The sequence below is a fragment of the Danio rerio genome, chromosome 24, assembly GCF_049306965.1.
Source record: "Danio rerio strain Tuebingen ecotype United States chromosome 24, GRCz12tu, whole genome shotgun sequence".
NCBI lineage: Eukaryota > Metazoa > Chordata > Actinopteri > Cypriniformes > Danionidae > Danio > Danio rerio.
The window spans coordinates 44,462,651-44,482,538 of NC_133199.1; the positions used below are offsets into that span (position 1 = coordinate 44,462,651).

Sequence of the window (19,888 nt, forward strand, 5' to 3'; positions counted from 1 at the left end):
TGTTGTCCTGGTCACAAGGTGGGTTTTATTAATAGCATTTATTTGTCTGTTTTTACCTTACTTCTTTCAAATCAGACAATGAGACAATTCTGATTTTCCTCTTTTTATTTGCTCTCCGATTGAAGGTTTTTGTCTTCATTAAGAAAACATAACTAGTTATATTTTCGTTGAAACTGTCAGAGAAAGATTTATTCATCGAAGCCTTAAAATAACAAATTCAATATCGTCTCATTTGAAGAGACTGCATAGTTTCTCTCTTAACCCCTCCATTCTCAGCTGTTCAGGGTTGACTCCACCTTCAATCATCTGCCCGTCATTGACCTGCTCATCACCTTGAAGTACAATTTCAGAGCACACACATACATCTCTTTTGCCCTAAATTACCTAGACAAGTAAGGGTTGATTAGTTTAAAGGGTCATGAGGTTTTGCCCTTTTTTTTCCAGATCAAAGGACACAAGGAAGCCCAGAGTTCTTCTATTTACGGTAAGAAATCAGATACAAGTTGCATTTCTATTTTTGTCGGATGTCTTGTGAAACATTTTATAGTTATCAATAGATTGACATTGATTGGCATTAATTATGTGTGACCTTTCACACTTTATGCACAAGTGAAGATACAAACTCTTGCATACGATGTGAAATATATGTGATTTTATGTGTTGATTTTATAGAGTCTTAAAGGCATAGTTCACCAAATATTTAAAATGTGTGCACCATTTACTCTTTCTCAAATGGTTCCAATCACCAAAGCAGATATGTTGAAGATTGTTTGGAAATAGTCAGTAGTTATTAGCTCACAACCTTTTTCAAAATACCAAAGTACCAGAAAGAAATTCCAAAACGAGCAGAGGTTTGAGTAAATCAAGATTGAATGTTTAGTTTCGGGATAACTGTCCTTTTAAAAAACCACAGACTTGCTCCTATAAAATAGTTTTGTTTTATATAATGTAAAAATGCTGCAAATAAATGAAATTATTTCACCAAATGTATTGAAGGTGAATGCAACAGCATCGTGTTAACACCAAGAGCAGAGAAGCAGAGGCTTACTTGCACATTCATTTTATTCTACAGAACTACAGATAATGAAATCACCAGCACACGGAGCCACACCGAACAAGACTTTCAGAAAGATCCATGTGAGAGCTTCACTCTTCATCGTGCCCTTTCTGCGAGAGGAAAAGACATGAAAAGGACATTGATAGAAGGTAGTTTCTTTGTCTTATTTGAACTAAAAATGTAATGTGTTGTCCGTTAATGCACTAAAAAGCACATTGTGTTTATGCAATAATATCTCCATCACTTTGGTCAGGCAAGTGTTAATGAGTTGTCTATGCATGCACACAAACACACTTGTACAGCTATCTTTATAGGGACCCATAATGTACTGTACAGACTGTATATTCTCTCCCTCAACCCCTAAACCCGACTCTCACTGGAAAAACAAATCTGCATTTTAAGATTTCCAAAATACTTAATTCTGACTGACTTATGAGCCTTCTTCTCATGAGGACCAAAAAATGTCCCCACAAGGTCAAAATGTACTGGAATTGTTATACTTAAGGGCCTTTGGTCCCCATGATGTTAGGAATACAAGGCACACACACAAAACGGCACATTTGCATCACCTCAAACACTGGGTGTACATTAAAATATCAAATCTCTTTAAATCAATGTCATCTGTTTCATCAGGCACACTGTTTTTTTAATGATTTATAACAATAATCTAAATTTAAGAGTCAAAGAAATCTAAATGTAATTTGAGTTAGCTGTATGACTGCAAACTGACTGAAGTCACTCACCTTGGATCCTGTATCACGGCTCTTAGCTCTCAGCTTGTTGACCTGAGATTCAGCAATATCAGCCCTCTCCTCTGCCTCGTCCAGCTCATGCTGCAGCTTACGGAACTTGCCCAGGTTAGAATTGGCCTGTTCCTCCTGAACAACAGTATTTTGTTTTCGCTTATGGATTGTCTCATGTGCAAAATGTAGTTTTTGATTCATATTGAAGTGTAAACTAGAGTTTAAAATCATCAAATAAAAAGGATAATAATGTAAACATACCGCCTCTTCAGCAGCTCTCTTGTAGGACTTGACCTTCAGCTGCAGTTTGTCCACCAGATCTTGAAGACGAGCCAGATTCTTACGGTCTTCCTCAGTCTGCAAACAGTAATTACTACACAATAAGTTTTTGTGTTAATCTACTTTTGGAAATCATATGAATAGACATGTATTTATGTGTAAGAAAATGTGACCTGGTAGGTGAGCTCCTTAATGCGCCTCTCGTATTTACGGACTCCTTTTACAGACTCGCTCGCCTTTCTCTGTTCCATCTCCACCTCACTTTCCAGCTCTCTGACCTATGAGATGTGCAAGAGACAAAACTAGTCAAGCAAATTAGGTATTTTAAATACATAAAAAGCAAAACATAAAACCAGAACTTACCCTAGATTCCAGTTTCTGGACCTGCTTCTTGCCACCCTTCATGGCGATCTGCTCAGCTTCATCCAGACGGTGCTGCAGGTCCTTAATGGTCTGCTCCATGTTCTTCTTCATGCGCTCCAGATGAGCACTGGTGTCCTGCTCCTTCTTCAGCTCCTCTGCCATCATGGCAGCATCAGTGATGGCCTTCTTGGCCTTTTCCTCAGCATTCCTGCACTCCTGCACTGCCTCCTCAACCTCAGTCTGAAGCTGAGTATTATCTCCCTCCAGCTTCTTCTTCTGATTCAGCAAGCTGGTGTTCTGAACATGCACAGTGTTGACATTCATTAAGTCTGCAGATGATCATGTGTAATAGAAGAAGTTTACTAATACAGGTGTGTCATACCTGAGAATGCAGGAGCTGAACTCTCTCACTGACGTCCATCAGTTCCTGCTCAGCCAGTTTCCTTCCTCTCTCAGTCTGTTCCACCAGGGATCTCAGCTCATCCAGTTCAGCCTGCAGCAGGTTGTTGCGTCTCTCCACAATGGCGATGTTCTCTTTGAGATCATCATTGCCACGCAGAGCGTCATCCAGCTGCAGTTGGGCATCCTACAAATACAAGCTCACAAATTAATGCTATTCTGAATTTAGGGTTAGGGATCATAAGATCTTGATATGAAGACACTTCATACTTTCAGATGTCCATGAAGACTCTTGAGTTGCTTCTGGGCTTCTGATGCCTGCCTGTTAGCCTGGCTGAGCTGAATCTCCATCTCATTGAGGTCTCCCTCCATCTTCTTCTTCAGTCTGAGAGCTTCATTCCTGCTGCGAGTCTCTGATTCCAGTGAGCTCTGCAGGGTATCAATCATTCTCTGCTGGTTCCTCTTGGCCTGCTCCATCTCTTCATCTTTCTCAGACAGCTTACGCTCAATGTCAGCTTTGACCTGATTGAACTCTAGTTGAGCTCTGAGGATCTTGCCTTCCTCGTGTTCAAGAGAGCCCTGTCAGTTGGTGAAAATGTTTAATCAAGACTTTTTCAGCTCATGAATATCAATTATCTGTTGGCGAAAGAAAGTTGAACGCTACACAATACACACCTCAGCTTCCTCCAGAGCAGTTTGAATTTCAGCCTTTTCCTGCTCCAACTGCTTACGGATTTTCTCCAGTTCATGTATGTTCTTTCCAGACTCACCAATTTGTTCAGTAAGATCAGCAATCTCCTCTACCGGTTAAGAAATGTAATGATAGTTAATACATGAAAAGCCAGGAGAAATATTTCATTTCAGTAATATGTGATTGCTTAGATGACTAATAAATCGAGGAACCTTGGAGGTTCTTGTTTTCTCTCTTCATGCTCTCCAAATGATCCAGAGACTCCTCATAGGAGTTCTTCAGCTTGAACAGTTCAGTGCTCAGAGATCTGGCTTCCTTCTGGGAGCTTTCCAGCTCACTCTGAGACTCCTCATACTTCTGCTTCCACTCAGCTAGGACCTGTTATATAGAATCAGATTTTGATTAGCTACCAGTGGATTGTGATGAATACTGAAAGTTCATTTATAAGTGAAGTTTTACAAACTAATTTCGAGAGGAGCACGTGATATGATTGTGCACTGCTGGCCACTCATCCGTAATCAGTAATAATCCAATCAGAATGATCCTAGCTTAATATAAATGGATCACTTTCTGCTTATTGCTCTATCTTCTTTTTGGAAGAATCCCCCCTTCCACCCCATCTCCTCCTTTTTCTCCCTTTCTAAAGGGGGAGCGATCGAGAACTACCTGATCTCGGATCCCCTGATATGCTTCTAGACCGGGCGGGAGCCCTGGGCTCAAATATCTCTGAGCTCAGGGTTCTCTCCCAGGACAGCATGCCAAACCTGCTATATATGCCAAGCATATCTAAGTGGGAACTCTTGAAATGCTTGTTTAATTCACCTTGTCAAAGTTTCTTTGCTTCTTGTCCAGAGCAGCAGCAGCAGCATTGGATCTCTCCACGTCCACCATAAGATCTTCAATCTCATTCTGGAGCCTGTGCTTGGTCTTCTCCAGAGAGGAGCATTTAGCATTAACAGCTTCCACTGCTTCTTCTGCATCTTGCAGACGCTGAGCCAGCTTCTTCCTTCATGAACAAAGGAAAAAAATTGTTTCAAACCTACTTTAAAGGTTTATGTTCTTCTATAGAACAAGATGTTTTTAGCTTAATCAAAGTACAGGGAACACTGAATTTCTTGTTTCTTACTTGGCATCCTCCAGCTCCTCAGTCCTCTGGATGGCATCAGTTTCATACTTGGTTCTCCACTGAGCCACTTCAGAGTTTGCCTTGGACAGACTACGCTGCAGCTCAGCTTTGGCTTCCTGCTCCTCTTCATATTGCTCCCTCAACAATTCAGCATCATGACGAGCAGACTGAACTGCATGGGCCAGGGCATTCTTTGCCTATGAGGATTGGAAATTTCAGTTAGGAATATACACAGCAATGCAATGGACATTTGGTTGAAACAATTTATTGAAATGCATCTGTGTGTGTGTGTGTGTGTGTGTGTGTGTGTGTGTGTGTGTGTGTGTGTGTGTGTGTGTGTGTGTGTGTGTGTGTGTGTGTGTGTGTGTTGACAAAAGTTATACTAACAGAACAATAGAAAAAAAAATCAAATATACCTTGACTTCTTCCTCAAGTTGTCTCCTGAGGTCCTCAATCTGCTGGGTGTAGGACTGCTTGCCTCTGGTTAGCTGAGAGACCAATGAATCTTTTTCTTCCAGCTGTCTCGAAAGCTCCCCTAGATAGAATTATTTGTATTGTATCAAAGAAATGAAAATATCAACCCAGGCTCATTGTGGAAGCGTAGTCCCGCGGATGTTTGTAGAGACTGCGGAATACGTCCCGGCGGGTACGTACGGCTGCAGTTTTTGTTTTTGCGAATCTGCGAGAGGCCGCTGTTGTGTGATTTTTCTCATCTTGAACGCCTCTCGCGAGTGCGGTTTGCGCCCGCGCTGTTCTCGCGTCAACCCACCAGAGGCCGCTGTCCGACTGACCGGATGATTGACTGCACGACCGGCCAATCGGCTGACCGCCCTCCTCTTTCCCTGAACCCAACCAATTTTACCGATTGACCCGCCCGCCCACTCGCTTCCCCTAAACCCAAGCAACAGTTTACAAAAGCCGTCCAAAAAAAGAAAAGCCCTGATTTTTTTTTCTACCGCGTTTTTGGATTTCACCGCGTTCTCACCCTGTTATGAAACTCGTTCACTTAATTTTTGGGATTCTGTTTTTGTCTTACCTGATTGCTGGAACTGCTCTTCCCCGGACTCGAAACCGGTCGATCGCCGTGGTCAACTCCTCCTCTCTGCATCTCGAGCCTGCCGACGTTACACGGTGAGCTGAGTGGACAAACGGGTTGCAGCGGGAAAGCCCTCCACAAGGAGGTAAGCGGTCACCCGGCAAGCACGAAAGGGAACAGCGTCACACCGCCCCGCAGCGTTCCCTTGAAAAAAATAAAAGCAGCCGTACGTACCTCCCGGGACATATTCCGCTGTCTCCAGAAACGTCCATGGGACTACGTTTACAGAATGAGCTTGGGTTGGAAAATATGGTCTTGGCAACTGGTTTAATTAACACAGAACAGAGTAACAACCTATCAGAGTACATACCATTCTCAGTTTGCAGCTTTGCTTTTTGCATTGTAAAGTCATTAATGCTGCGTTGCGCTTCTTCATATTTTGTTCTATATTCTGACATCTGATCTTCAAGGGTCCTGCACATCTTCTCTAAATTTGCCTGGACAAATTAAATGTTATAATGGTTGATAATTTATATTGAAGTAACATATTATGCTATAAGTTAAAGAATACTTACAATAGAGACATGAATCTATTACCTTGGCCTTTACAATCTGCTCCATGTTGGAGACCACATCGTCCAGTTCCAGTCTGAGTTCGCTCTTCTCTTTCTCCAGCTTCTGCTTGACTCTCTGAAGGTTGTCGATCTGCTCTCCCAGATCAGACACACTGTCGGCATGTTTCTTCCTCAGGGTAGAAGCTGTGGCCTCATGCTGCAGAGTGGCCTCTTCAAGGTCTCTGCGCAGTTTCTGGAACTCAGCTTCACGTTTCTTGTTCATCTCGATCTGGGCAGCGGTGGCTCCACCAGCCTCCTCCAACCTCTCGCTGATCTCCTCCAGTTCTCTGGACAGATCGGCTCTCTGTTTCTCAACTTTGGCACGAGCAGCTCTCTCAGCCTCCAGTTCTTCCTCAAGCTCTTCAATTCGAGCCTGATATTGAGGAAAACCAATGTTACAGCTAGAGGTCCTAGTTATCTATCTGTCTCTCTTGTTAGGAATTAAGAACTTTACCTGCAGCTCCTTCAGTTTCTTCTGGAGTTGGGCTGCCATTGCCTGCTCATCTTCAATCCTGCTACTGAGCTGGCTGATCTCAAAATCCTTCCTGTGTTGTTGTAAATGTGTCAGAACCAATTGGTTACCATTTAATAAATATTTATTCTGCAAATTATATTCTTTAAAAACTGTTTCATTTAATCTGTAAAACCCACTTTTTAAGTCTCTCTTCCAGTTGTTGTTTGTCATTTTCCAGGTCCATCACACTCTCTTGGGTCAACTTTAAGTCTCCCTCCAGCTTCCTCTTTGCCCTTTCCAGATCCATACGAAGCTTCTTTTCCTGTTCCAGGGAACCTTCGAGCTGGAAAGACGATATTTTGTTCAACATTTCATCAAATGTCATTCCTGTATCATTTATATATTACAAAATGTAAAACGACCCACATCATCCACTTGCTGTTCCAGCTTGGCTTTGGCTTTGGTGAGTGTGTTGACTTTGTCTTCCTCACTCTGGAGGTCGTCCAGTGTTTGCTGATGGGCCTCCTGTAGAGCTTTCTTCTCCTTGGTCAGCTTAGCGATAATCTCATCTAAAGCTGCCATCTCTTCAGTCAGGTTCTTAACCTGTAGAATTGTGGCATTGTATCAAAGACATTTAATACACCATTACTGCACCACTAACCAGGTCAGAATGAAAAACAAACCTTGTTCTCAGTGGCATGTTTCTCCTTCTCCACTTTGGCCAGAGTGAGCTCCAGATCATCAATGTCTTTCTTGAGTTCAGAGCATTCATCCTCCAGCTTTCTCTTTTTGGCAGTCAGCTCAGCATTCATTTCCTCTTCATCCTCTAGCCTCTCCGTCAGCTCTTTGGCTTTGGCCTCAAGCTGGATCTTGTTCTTGATCAAACCTTCACATCTTTCTTCAGCATCGCAAAGATTATCTTGCTCCTGTTTACAGATACAGAAATTGCTTTGAATAATTAAGTCAAATGTAGAGCTGCATTCTACTAATGAATTCATAAAATCCAAAACTCACAGACTGCACTGCAAGCTGCAGGTCATTCTTCTCTTGGAGAAGGGAAACCATCTTTTCTTCAAGCTCCTTTCTGCGAGCTTCAGATTTGGCATAAGCCTCCTTCAACTTCAGGAATTCTTCCTTCATGTTGGCCATCTCTTTCTCAGCTTCAGCAGATCTCAGCAGTGGTTTGATCTTGAAGTACAGCTTCATCCAAGGCCAATTCTTGACCCCCATGAAGGCACGCACATTCCACTGGATCACCAGCAAGGCATCTCTAAAAAGCAATACTGCACATTTAATATTTTAAAATCTATCAGTAGTATTACTCTTAAATTGTTAAAAAAAACTCAGATTTCTAACCTCCGATCAACAATCTTCTGGAACTCAATTCTTGAGAGAATACCACGAGCTCTTGCTTGAATTCCAGTTATAATAAGTGCAAGACGGTCATCTCGCATCTCCTCAAGAGTACCCAGAAGACCAGCCTTGAAGAACACCTATTTTAAAAATATGAACATGTTTATTTTACAAAAATTGTGTGAGGAACACTGTATTTATGTGCCTATTTTGAAACATGTGTCATACCTTAGTATGGCCAAACCTGTACTGGTTGTGGTCAATGTCCAGAGACCCCAGTAGTTTTTCTGCTCCTTTCCTGCTGTCAATGAACTGACCCTCAGGAATAGCAGCAGGGTTCAGGATGCGGTATCTATCACCATCAGGGTAGTAATTACAAGTTACTGTGGTTTTTTTCTGTTCTTTGTAACTATTAAAAGGTGTGTTTTAAATGTACTGAATATTTTACCCAAAGTAACATTTTATATTTAAAGTGTTGAAAGTGAAGTCAAAATGAATTTCACCTCTGCTTAAAATCTCCATACAGGATCCTGTTGGGGAAGCCCTTTCTGCAGATTCTGATGCCCTCCAGCACACCGTTACAGCGCAGCTGGTGCATGACCAGAGGATTCTCCATCGCCCCAGGAGTCTTAGTCTCATTGGGGATGATGCAGCGCACAAAGTGAGGGTGAGTTGACCTCAAGTTGGTCATCAGCTTATTCAAGTTCTCCTATAGACAGATATTATTCATGATTCTGCTCATTTAATTTTTAGATTGGCATACTGATCTAGACTGCTTTCACACTAGCACTTTTGGTCTGCACCCGTGTTTGTTTGACATCAGAGTACGGTACGTTTATCTAGTGTGAACGTGTCTTCTGAACTCGATTGTGCACCCACAAACCGTACCTAACTCCACCTGAAAGATGTGGTCTGGGATAAGGTTCACGCGAACTCTGGTCTGGTTCACTTCTGGTGTGAATGCAATCGTACCAAATAGCGGAAGTGAACCGCCAACAGTACAACAAACTATTGCTTTTCATAACGTTCATTTGTGTGTGTGTGTGTGTGTGTGTGTGTCATGTACTGTACCTTGCAGATAAGCGGGACTGAGCCAGGGCAAACACTGTGATAATGTGTGCTTGTCTCCTCCAAAAACAGCTTCTGCAGACATCGCGTTATGTTCTGAGCGTTTATAATGTTCTTGCGACAGATAGACACGAGTCGCTTTCTGTATGACCAACACTAAAAGATTCAGTAAAAGCAGAACGACCATGATGTGCGTCAGAGCAGCTTGAAGACGCAAGCGTAGCGGGGTTTAGAAGGAACACAGACAGTGTGAACACAAACCAACCGAGAAGGTGGTAAGGGGAGACAATCGAACTTGGGTGCAGTCCAGACAATTGAACCAAGTGTGAAAGCACCCTTGAAAGACCAAATCATAATATATCATTCATTTTGTGGTAAATACATAATGTGTGAACATTACCCTGTGAAGTGCAGACACTGTCTGGAAAGAAGAGCCCTTTTTCTTCTTCTCCTTTCCTTTGCCACCTCCTCCTCCATCCGCGGCTGATACCAGAAAAAAAGATTACATTAGTTTGCGTTAGGCAGAAATAGATCTCACAAAATATTTAATTGTTTGTTTCTAGGACAACCTACAGGGGATTTGCCTGCAACTTACCTGACTCAGCACCAGCATATCCAGCAAACAGGTTTGACAACAGTTTCATGGTGGACTTCTGATACAGGCCAACAACAGTCTCGTTGAGAGGATCCTTGTTCTTCACCAGCCAGTTATTGATGTTGTAGTCAACAGTGCCAGCGTAGTGAACCAGGGAGAAATGAGCCTCTGGTTTACCCTTGACAATCCTGGGCTTCTGGAAATTGTTTGATTTCCCCAAGTGGTTGTCATAAAGCTTTGCTTTAAAGGTTGCATCACTGGCTTTAGGGAACATGCACTCCTCTTCAAGGATGGACATGATACCCATGGGCTAGCAAACAATCAAGGGTGAGGATTCAAATTAGACAAGCTCTATTAATCCAATACCAAACATCTCTTAAATCTAAAAACTCACCTTTTCAATGAGATCAATGCAAGCCTGTAAGTCCATGCCGAAGTCAATGAACTCCCAGTCAATGCCCTCTTTCTTGTATTCCTCTTGCTCCAGCACAAACATGTGGTGGTTGAAGAACTGCTGCAACTTCTCATTAGTGAAGTTGATGCACAGCTGCTCAAAGGTGTTGAACTGTAGACAGAAGATATTGTAAAATTACACTGTACTGCTTTTACATTACTTTCTGAATTACAATAATCAGTTGTTATCAGCTTACATCAAAGATCTCAAAGCCAGCAATGTCCAGCACACCAATAAAGTACTGGCGAGGCTGTTTGGTGTCCAGGGATTGGTTGATTCTCACCACCATCCAGAGGAACATCTTCTCATATACAGATTTGGAAAGGGCACCAATAGCATAGTACACCTGTCCAAAATACATTAAAGTGCTTAATAATTATTCTTTATTTGTTATATAACAGAACATTAATGCCAAAGGCATCTTAATCATGAAGTCAGCTCAACCTGCTGGACATTCTGTCCTTTGGTGACCCACTCGTTTCCTACTTTGACTCTTGGATGGCACAGAGCCTTGATGAGGTCAGCAGAGTTCAGGCCCATCAGATACGCTGATTTATCAGCGTCTGTTTCCAAAAATAAAGTAGAATGGCTGGTAATGAATTGTCTATATGAGTGCAACTTGATCAAGGAAAGGAAGGAAAACAAAGGCCACATGTGACCAAGTATGGTGACCCATAATCAGAATATTTGCTCTGCATTTAACCCATACACATGCACACACACAGCAGCAAACACACAAACACCAGAGCTGTGGCACTACTGGAACTAAGTTTGACACCTCTGCCCTCAGGTGGTGCACTTAAAAACTTTAAATCCATTTTTTTATCAATGAATCAGTTATATCACAGCCTTATTTTTACCATTTATTTCCCCCTAATACTGACCCTCAGTGCCATCAGCCTCGGCCTGTTCCTCTCTCTGCTTCTGCTTGAACTTCATGTTGCCGTAGTGCATGATGGCACCAATCAGCTTGTAGATGCTGTTCTTCTCCTCTTGGGTGAAGCCCAGCACATCAAACGCTTCCTAAAAAATGTCTCTAATAATTAATTGAATCATATTACATGTTATACTAATCCTTGAAAACTTTCAACATGTGTATAACATCTTTTGGATAACGCACATCTGTAGCCATCAGCTCATCAGAATCATCAATAGAGGCAACTTGCGTCTCTCCTTGGGAGATGAAGGCATAATCGTACGGGTTTGCTGTGATCAGCAGCATCTCTGAGAGGTTGAACATAAGTTTTTATGACAAAGGCAAGAATTTTTTGTGTCTTCATTTGTAGTTTTGTTACTAGATGTGTGATTTTGCTCACCCAGAAGTTCTGGTTTCTTCTGAGACAGAATCTGGTAGAAGATGTGATAATCTCTCTCAGCCTTGAGCTGGAAAGTCACACGAGACTTCTCCAGGAGATCTGAAGAAATGTTGAAGAATACGTTTTTACTGAGGGAATATCTGTTATAAAGTATTTATTGAAAATAAAAATCTTACAAGTCTCAATATCAGCAGAAGCTAGCTTTCCACTAGCAGCAAAGTGAATTCGAATGAATTTGCCCTGTTCGAAAACAATGTTGTAATTTAATTTGGGTAAACAAAAAACTGTAGTTTATTTTGAATTTGGAGATGGATGAACTCACAAAGCGAGATGAATTGTCATTTCTGATGGTCTTGGCATTCCCGAAAGCCTCCAGAGCAGGATTACACTGGATGATTTGATCCTCCAGAGTACCCTGAGAAGAGCAAAAGTAAAGGGGTAAAATCATAATAGTAACATAAATTATATAAAATATACCTCTCCCCTCTGAGATGAATGCAAGACGGACTTAGCCACTGCCTTACATAGTTATACTCAGTGTTCTAAACTAATCCCGTTCTGGGCTGAAATATTTAAATCTCTATCTAAAATTTTACATTGTGAATTAGTTTTCGACCCACTTTTGGTCATATTCAGAATTTCAGACAAAACTAGGTCCCTCCAGGACTCCCAAAATCAATTGTTGTCTTATAGCCTTAATGTGGCAAAGAACTTGGTGCTAAGGTTTTGGAAATCAACAGAATCGCCATCATTTAGATCATGCCTGGAAGAAAACATCAAAATTAGCACATTTGGAAAGGATCAGATTTCTTATGGCAAAGAAATTGAAAGAATTTGGCAAGATTTGATCTCCTCTATCTTGAAAGCGTAGGTTGAATACCCAAATGGTGAAGCTCACACCAACAGTACTGCATAAGCTTTAGTCCCAAGGGTAAGGTGGGTTTTAGGGGTTAGATGTTTTGTGTTTTTTGAAAAGGGTATTCTTGGTCTATCCTAATTACTTACCCCTCTTCTTTTTGTTTTTGTGTGTTATTTAATTTGTTGAATTTTTTTTTGCAAAAAAAAAAAAAACTAGAGATGTAATATTTGCCGTAATGTTGCAATGAATATCATAAAAAAAACGTTTAACCTAAAAAATTTATATAATATAAGATTCTAGTTATATTAGAATTATGTTAAATTAATCGTCAGAAATCACTTAGACTGCTCTGAATTTAATTTAAAAGAGTTGCTTATTTAATGCCAATGAGACAACAGCAGTATCAAAGCACAGTTCTAGGAGTATTCGTATTTTTATAACCCCAAACCATAATTAATTTACCTTTTCACTGTGGTTAAAGGGATAGTTCAACCAAAAAAATTTAATTACCTCATCATTTATTTCTTCTGTTGAACACAAAGGAAAATATTTTGAAAAATGCTGGCTAATGGCAACCAATTGAAAAAATACAATGGATTCCCCAAATTTCCCCAAATATCTTCTTCACCTCTTAAAAACTCATATGAAGGGAAAGTAAATGATGGCATTGGGTGAGCTGTGCCTTTGGTTTAATTTCTGGATGATTTGTGATGAAGTGTCTGCTAAATGTAAATGCTCTAACCTTCTTTTCACTGCTGCTGTCCTTCTTGCTACTACCTGCAGCAATGCTGGCAAAGTACTGAATGACTCTCTTAGTGTTCACAGTCTTTCCAGCACCAGATTCTCCACTGCCAACATAAGAAGTATTCATAAAAAATTAACAAATTAAGTCCTAACTCCAGCATCTAAACCAATGGTCTCAAATTTAATTCCTGGAGGGCCGCGGCTATAGCTCCAACAGACTCCAATTCACACCTGCTTCATAGTCTCTATACGTCTTGAACACCTTGATTATTTGGATCAGCTGTGTTAGGGTTAGAACAAAACTGTGCATAGCCGCAGCCCTCCAGGAATCCAGTTTGAGACCTATGATCTAAACTCAAACATTAAAATACATACGTGATCAGAATGGACTGGTTTTCTCTATCTGCAATTGCAAATTTGATGCAAAACGATCAATGTAATATGCAAAATGAATAAACATTAGCTAAACATGAATCGAGCATAACATAAATAAACATTTAAGCAGACGCACCTGACAGCATGTACTGGTAGGCGTTGTCAGAGATGGAGAAGATGTGAGGAGGAGCTTCACTCCTCTTCTTTCCTCTGTAAGCAACGACCACCTCCTGATTGTACACTGGCAGCCACTTGTAGGGGTTGACAGTGACACAGAAGAGGCCAGAGTAGGTCTGGAAGAGATCGACAGCAGCTTTAGATCTGCTCCTCCATCATAAAGTGAGTGTGAGAGTGTTTTAAGACTCCACTCACGTAGATCATCCAGGCTGCGTAACGCTCTTTGAGGTTAAACAGCACAGCAGGCTCGTGCAGGAAGGTGAACATCGCCATGTCCTCAATCTTATCAAACTTTGGCGGGTTCTGAGGGTGAACATCGCACTCCTTCACAGTGACGGTCTGCGGGAGAAAGAGATTTCTGACATTCAAACCAACGTCACAATGTGTGTGCGCATGTTTTTGAGCAACATTTTGCTTTATCCATAGCAGCAAACAAATTAGTTATACACGTAGAATCTGTTGGATGACACAAATTTTTACATACAATCGTATTTTATCTTCTTATTTTATCTATTTGTTCATTATATGCAGTCTCACGTTCATCACATGTTAAATATGATCACATCTTTATTTTAAACACAGCACTAAAAGCTTAAAGAAAAATCTCCGAAATAATAAGCTCAGGGTTCTCTCCCGGGACAGCATGCCAAACCTGGTATTATTATCAAGCAATATCTAAGTGTGAACTCTTGAAGATATTTTAGATGAAATCCTAGAGCTCTCATCCTCCATATACAGCAATGGTGCCAAGATGTTCAAAGTAAAATAAATAAATAAAATTAAAACATTGTCAAAACAGTCCATGTAGCTCCACCAAAAAACTTCTTCATCAGGTTACAGGGTTTAACTCTAAGGATTTTTTCGTCTGGCCCGATCTGGCCTGTGGTTAAGATTATGGTCCCTCTTTATATCAAGTGACCTTAACTAATATTTACTTACAAAGGATTTAATAGGTTGTTACAATGTACTTATTGAGTAAATACATGTATTTACTGTGTACTTATGCTTGATTAAATACCTGTATGTAATTGCATCTGTAATTAACTTTTGTAATTACATTTGTAAATATACTGTTGAACATCCCTTACACCTTAACACCCCCTAAACCTACCCATGCCACCAAACCTGTCCACAACCCAACCTTTATCCCAACTCAAAAGCACCACAAGTGTTCTCAAATACATAATGAACACAGTAAGTACATTGTATTTTTTTGATGTAAGTACATAGTAGTTAAGGACACTTAATATAAAGTGGGACCAAGATTTTTACTTGCCCTGCCAAAATTTTCATTGGCCCCACAAAAAAGGAGTTAATAGCTATTTATAACCCACATATTTTAAATAATGTGTCAAAAATAACGACTGTGAATCTAGAATTTAAATACTTTAAAATGTTATTAAGGAAATAATGAGCAAAATTCAAAGTTTTATGCAAATAAAAAGAGCAGTATGAAAAATGTGGAGGTATTTTATTGCAGTCTGAAGTTATTTAACAAAAGGTGGCTGACTTGCCAAACTGAGTTTTTTTCATTGTGTTGTATCCAGGTAAATGTCTGCTTACAACACATTAGAAACAGACGTTTTCTTTTATCCTGCTAATTTGATTTTGCCGCCACATTGCCGTCTCTTTGCTGTACTGATTGTGACCATGGTTACAGAAAAAAACATCACAACATTCAATCAAATAAGAGGAAAAGAAAAGCAGAATGGTATTTTTGACATCACAGAGAATCAATCAATCAAGCCTTTATTTGTCACTACACTTTCGTATAGCGAAATTGGACCCCCCAGACCATAGACAAAACATCACAAACAACTTTTCAGGGGAGACAGATCTTAGGAGGTAGCATTTAGAAACGAAGAAAGATACATTTGGACAGTTAGGCTAAAAAACACCCCCTCAGCTTGCCCTTGATTAGGACAAAGTGAGAAAAGGGAGAAAAACAGCCCTATCTTAGCATAAGCACACCGGCAAGACACAACATAGACAGAAGGGATGGGAACAGGGGTAATGGAAAACAATCCGTTGAGTGCGGGCAGCCAACTGGCCCAGCAGCCATTCCGGCGCAAGTCACAGCCCCGCCCACGCCCCACGTGGGTAAAAGCACACGAAGGCGTTTGGATGGGGATCGGTGGTGAATGTTTATCTGTAGATATGTTTGTGTGTGTGTGAGCCTGCATAGTCCAGAGTCCCGCAGGTGTCCTTGACAGGGGCAGGAATTCAGAGCGTCCGCTTATCTTGCTTATCCCAGGGAGTTGTTTACTTCCAGCCGAGGCCGTCTGGCAGGAGTAAGAGGAGAGCCGAAAAAAAGACAGTAAGATACTTCAACTTTAGGTCAATATCTGCCAATTTCACAGATATTTAATGTCCATCACTCGTCTCCCGATCTGGCCAAAATTTGTTGCAGAGCCGCTAGCTTCACCTCGATGGTTTCCAGTTTGCGGTCAAGGACCATAGTCTGATTCGCGACCCTACCCATCAGTGTTTCAATCAAGCCGGCCAGCCTAGTGGGGTTTTGAGCTGCGCTGACCGCTTTTATCAGTTTCCGATATCCCAGGGCCCCGCATAAGCCCATCAGCAGAAACCCTGTTATCAAAGTTCCGAATAGGTAGATATCTTCAATATCCTCCAGAGACAGAGCAGCTAGACAGAGGACTCTCCACTTCTCCCACCCGTCCATCACATATCCAGCTGCGAGCGTCCCCGCAGGACAGCTGGGTTCCCCGGAGCCCAGCGATCTCGTTGAGAAGATGGTGTCAATTGCATTCAGAGACCAGTTGATCAAATCCATAATTCCTTTTTCGTTTGGAAAGCAGGACAAGGAGAGCCTCAGAGATAGAATAAGACCAGACAAGAGGTGCCAGCAAGGAGAGATATGGGACGGAGCGGGAAGAAGAGCGACCGCCTTCGCCGAGAGCCAAAGAAGAATAGCATTTAAAGGCTTAAAGCTGTTTCTCAATTCCAATACTGTATTTGCACGCAATTGACAAATAGTGGCACTAATCAAAAATTAAACTTTAGTGACAATGCAGCACAGGCCAGTAACAATCCTGTCTACTGTCCCAAACATCTCTCACTCTGGCCTCGGGCCATCGGGCAGTCCTTATTGTTGGGTTTTGGGTTGTCTACAGACAGTATGACTTATTGCAAATCGAGTCAGGAGGCCAACATGTAAGCACTGTATTGCATATAGTAAAAGCAAAGCCTGATCTGATGCGATTGGCAAACAAAGTCATTTCTAAAGTCTTTTAGTGCACGAAAGTGTTATTGGAGCTTGGAATGATTACATTTGACCCACTGAAGTCACATGGACAATGTTTATGGTTCTTTTTCCAGACACTGAACATCTTGGGACCCTATGGAGGATGAGGAGCTCTCAGAAAATCCCTTAATTTGTATTCTAAAGAGCGAAGAACTCATGGCATTGGAAGGATGTGAGGGTCAGTAATTAATAGCATTATTTCCATGAATCAACACTTTAATATGACAATATTTATATATATTTAAAATATAAATATATATTTAATTAATGTAGAGAAATGACATCACTGTGTGAATCATTCATTCATTTTCTTTTCGGCTTAGTTCTTTTATTAATCCGGGGTCGCCACAGCAGAATGAACCGCCAACTTAATCAGCATATGTTTTCGCAGTGGATGCCCTTCCAGCTGCAACCCATCTCTGGGAAACATCCATACACACTTATACACTACGGACAATTTAGCCTACCCAATTCCCCTGTACCGCATGTGTTTGGACTGTGGAGTAAACCAGAGATCCTGGAGGAAACCCACACGAATGCGGGGAGAACATGCAAACTCCACACAGAAATGCCAACTGAGCCGAGGATTGAACCAGCGACCTTCTTGCTGTAAGGCGACAGCACTACCTTCTTCGCCACCGTGTCACCTTATGTGAATCATAACAGTAATATAAAATCTTGAACTTACAGTTTTCTTGGAAGTCTCACAAGTGACTTTATCACCATCTCGGCTCAATACTGTTGCTTTAAGATACTCCTCGTCAGCATCAGGAACAAAACACTCTTTCTTCATGTCAAAGGGGCGAGTTTGGGCCTCCAGACGCTCCTTGTCTGATTTCCTAAGGTACGGAGCCGCAGCTCCAAACTCCGCCATCACAGCATCCCCCATCTTTCACCCTGTCCACAAGTGCAGGTACAAACAGTATTATACACAATAGTAGATATACAGTTGAAGTCAGAATTATTAGCCTTCCTGAATTATTAGCCCCCCTGTTTATTTTTTTCCCCAGTTTCTGTTTAAGGGAGAGAAGCACACATTTCTAATCATAATAGTGTTATTAACTCATCTCTAATAACTGATCTATTTTCACTTTGCCATGATGACAGTAAATAATATTAGACTAGATATTCTTCAAGACACTTCTATACAGCTTAATGTTTAGGGTAATTAGGTAAGTTATTGATGGTTGAATGAGTGACTGATGATTTGTTCTGTAGACTATCGAGAGAGAAAAATCAGCTTAAAGGGGCTAATAATATTGACCTTAAAATAGTGTTTAAAACAATAGAAACTGCTTTTATTTCTAGCTGAAATAAAACAAATAAGACTTTCTCCAGAAGAAAAAATATTATCAGACATCCTGTGAAACTTTTCTGAATCTGTTCAACATCATTTGGGAAATATTTAAAACAGAAACCAAAATTCAAAAGGGGTGAATAATTCTGACTTTAACTGTATATACAGGAGATTATATGAACTCTTGTTATGCTGATACAGTATCTGCTGTCCATCTTTGGCTATTTACTGGTCCAAAAAAATGCAGATTGATGCAGAATGATTTAAAGAGTATAGCAGCTAAAAGCTTAACACATTAAATAAAAAAAGTATGATACTAACTTTATGTAAGGTTCACAATGCAAATGCAACTTGCCTGTTAAGCAAAGCTACAGTAAGTCTCTCATAAAAGATGGAAAAGATGGAAAATATGACATTACAAATGGTATTGTACATAACTCATCACTAAAATTTAAATAAAAACTTTACATTTACACAAGTAAATAAACAGAGTCAATGATGGACTCAAGAATCTGCCTGCACAGATTCCAGGCCGGCCCACTTGTGACATTTAAAAATATGAAGATAGCAGATTTAGAAACTCAACACAAAGACATTTTCAAGTTTAAAATTTTAAGACAGGTGTATAAGACAGGTGTGAGCAACATGCTAATAATTAATGAGGTTTTTTTTTCCACCTGTTTGCTGGCAGCCATTGACTTCCATTGTTGAAAAAATGACTGGAAGTCAATGGGTGCCATCAGCGAGCATACTTCTTCTTTTGTGTTCGACAGAAGGAAAACAAAGTAGTTTTCAATAAATGAGATTTGATTTTTGGGTGAATTATCACTTTTAAGTAACCCCCACAATAAATGCATGACCAATACATTCATATGTCATATTAATTGCAAAGTGATGTCGCATTGTGTTGTTAAGGTCACTTACCTTTGTGCTTCACCTCTCCAAACAATATTTTACTGTCTTGGGTCATGCACAAAACACAAAACAGAATTAATTATTTAACATCAAAATATGTGTCTCATATCTATTATGTTAACAATAAAAAGTTAACACACATCACAGAAACCAGATCATACAGTCTGATGGCTTACCGTTTGATGATACAATAGAAAACCTTTCTGAAGCCATTGACTCTCCACCTCTTTTTATAATGTAAGGCCTCCTCTAAATATGGTTGCAAGAATTTTCTGAAGCATGTTACTGTCTGACTTTGGTTAGGATTTAGATGGGCTGGGTGTCTGCTGGAGGCTGGGGCACCTTTATTTTGTAGGGTATAATTCATGCCAGAAAAAGACCAATATACCTTGTCGATGTGTGCACTTTCATTCAACTCATTCATTCCTGAAGTGTTTGTTCACCCAAAATATGTAATTACCTCATCTATACTTTCCCCCATGTGGTTTTAAATCTTAATTAGTTCTTTCTGTTGAACACAAATGAAGATATTTTAAAAAATGCACGCATTGACCTCTGTTGTAGGAAAACAATTACTATGGATGTCAATGGGTCCCAGTAAGCAGCATATTAAAATCCAATATCTTTATTTCATATTAAACAGAAGAAATAAAATCAAATAGGATCATTTACACAAGTGAAGCATGAGTAAATGATAGCAGAATTGTA

General features: G+C 40.5%; 1 protein-coding gene and 1 long non-coding RNA gene across 4 annotated transcripts in view; one reads left to right on the forward strand and one right to left on the reverse strand.

Annotated features, from left to right (window-relative positions):
- Positions 1-1,044: 1,044 nt before the first annotated feature.
- On the reverse strand, positions 1,045-19,385 carry LOC100329748 (myosin-7). 2 transcript variants are annotated; one of them, XM_073941182.1, is made up of 39 exons: positions 19,357-19,385; positions 19,190-19,221; positions 17,657-17,865; positions 13,899-14,042; positions 13,663-13,819; positions 13,527-13,554; positions 13,150-13,255; positions 11,871-11,963; positions 11,725-11,788; positions 11,549-11,647; positions 11,353-11,456; positions 11,117-11,255; positions 10,677-10,795; positions 10,429-10,578; positions 10,173-10,343; positions 9,779-10,088; positions 9,584-9,666; positions 8,619-8,824; positions 8,344-8,467; positions 8,119-8,255; positions 7,777-8,032; positions 7,446-7,688; positions 7,189-7,365; positions 6,960-7,105; positions 6,763-6,853; positions 6,292-6,681; positions 6,065-6,191; positions 5,075-5,193; positions 4,659-4,855; positions 4,355-4,538; positions 3,745-3,910; positions 3,517-3,641; positions 3,112-3,420; positions 2,825-3,028; positions 2,443-2,739; positions 2,253-2,357; positions 2,062-2,157; positions 1,801-1,935; positions 1,045-1,167 (listed from the first exon to the last, which is right to left on the reverse strand). In XM_073941182.1, the coding sequence occupies exons 3-39, from the start codon at positions 17,855-17,857 to the stop codon at positions 1,147-1,149; spliced, it is 5,823 nt and encodes a 1,940-aa protein (XP_073797283.1). In that variant the 5' UTR covers positions 17,858-17,865; positions 19,190-19,221; positions 19,357-19,385; the 3' UTR covers positions 1,045-1,146. The 2 variants fall into 2 exon arrangements, with proteins under 2 accessions (XP_073797283.1, XP_021326089.2); XM_021470414.3 differs by having other exon boundaries at positions 19,190-19,225.
- Positions 1,086-19,888, forward strand: part of LOC101882775 (uncharacterized) — a 73,809-nt gene continuing 55,006 nt past the window's right edge. Inside the window, exons 1-5 of one of the 2 annotated variants that reach the window (XR_012399612.1) lie at positions 1,086-1,206; positions 8,642-8,782; positions 9,747-9,809; positions 17,043-17,146; positions 17,292-17,865. This is a non-coding gene — a long non-coding RNA (uncharacterized lncRNA). Of the gene's footprint in view, positions 1,207-8,641; positions 8,783-9,746; positions 10,106-17,042; positions 17,147-17,291; positions 17,866-19,888 lie in introns of those variants that run through there. The other variant, XR_012399603.1, reaches the window with a different exon arrangement.

What these genes read in the sequence shown, in the direction of transcription:
- LOC100329748 (XM_073941182.1), bottom strand. Translation starts at nt 17,857, where the DNA reads ATGGGGGATGCTGTGATGGCGGAGTTTGGAGCTGCGGCTCCGTACCTT. An exon ending in AACCAGTCCATTCTGATCAC is followed by an intron (nt 13,256 to 13,526) that starts GTATGTATTTTA and finishes TTATGTTGGCAG; the next exon opens with TGGAGAATCTGGTGCTGGAA. An exon ending in AGAAAACAAGAACCTCCAAG is followed by an intron (nt 3,642 to 3,744) that starts GTTCCTCGATTT and finishes CTTAACCGGTAG; the next exon opens with AGGAGATTGCTGATCTTACT.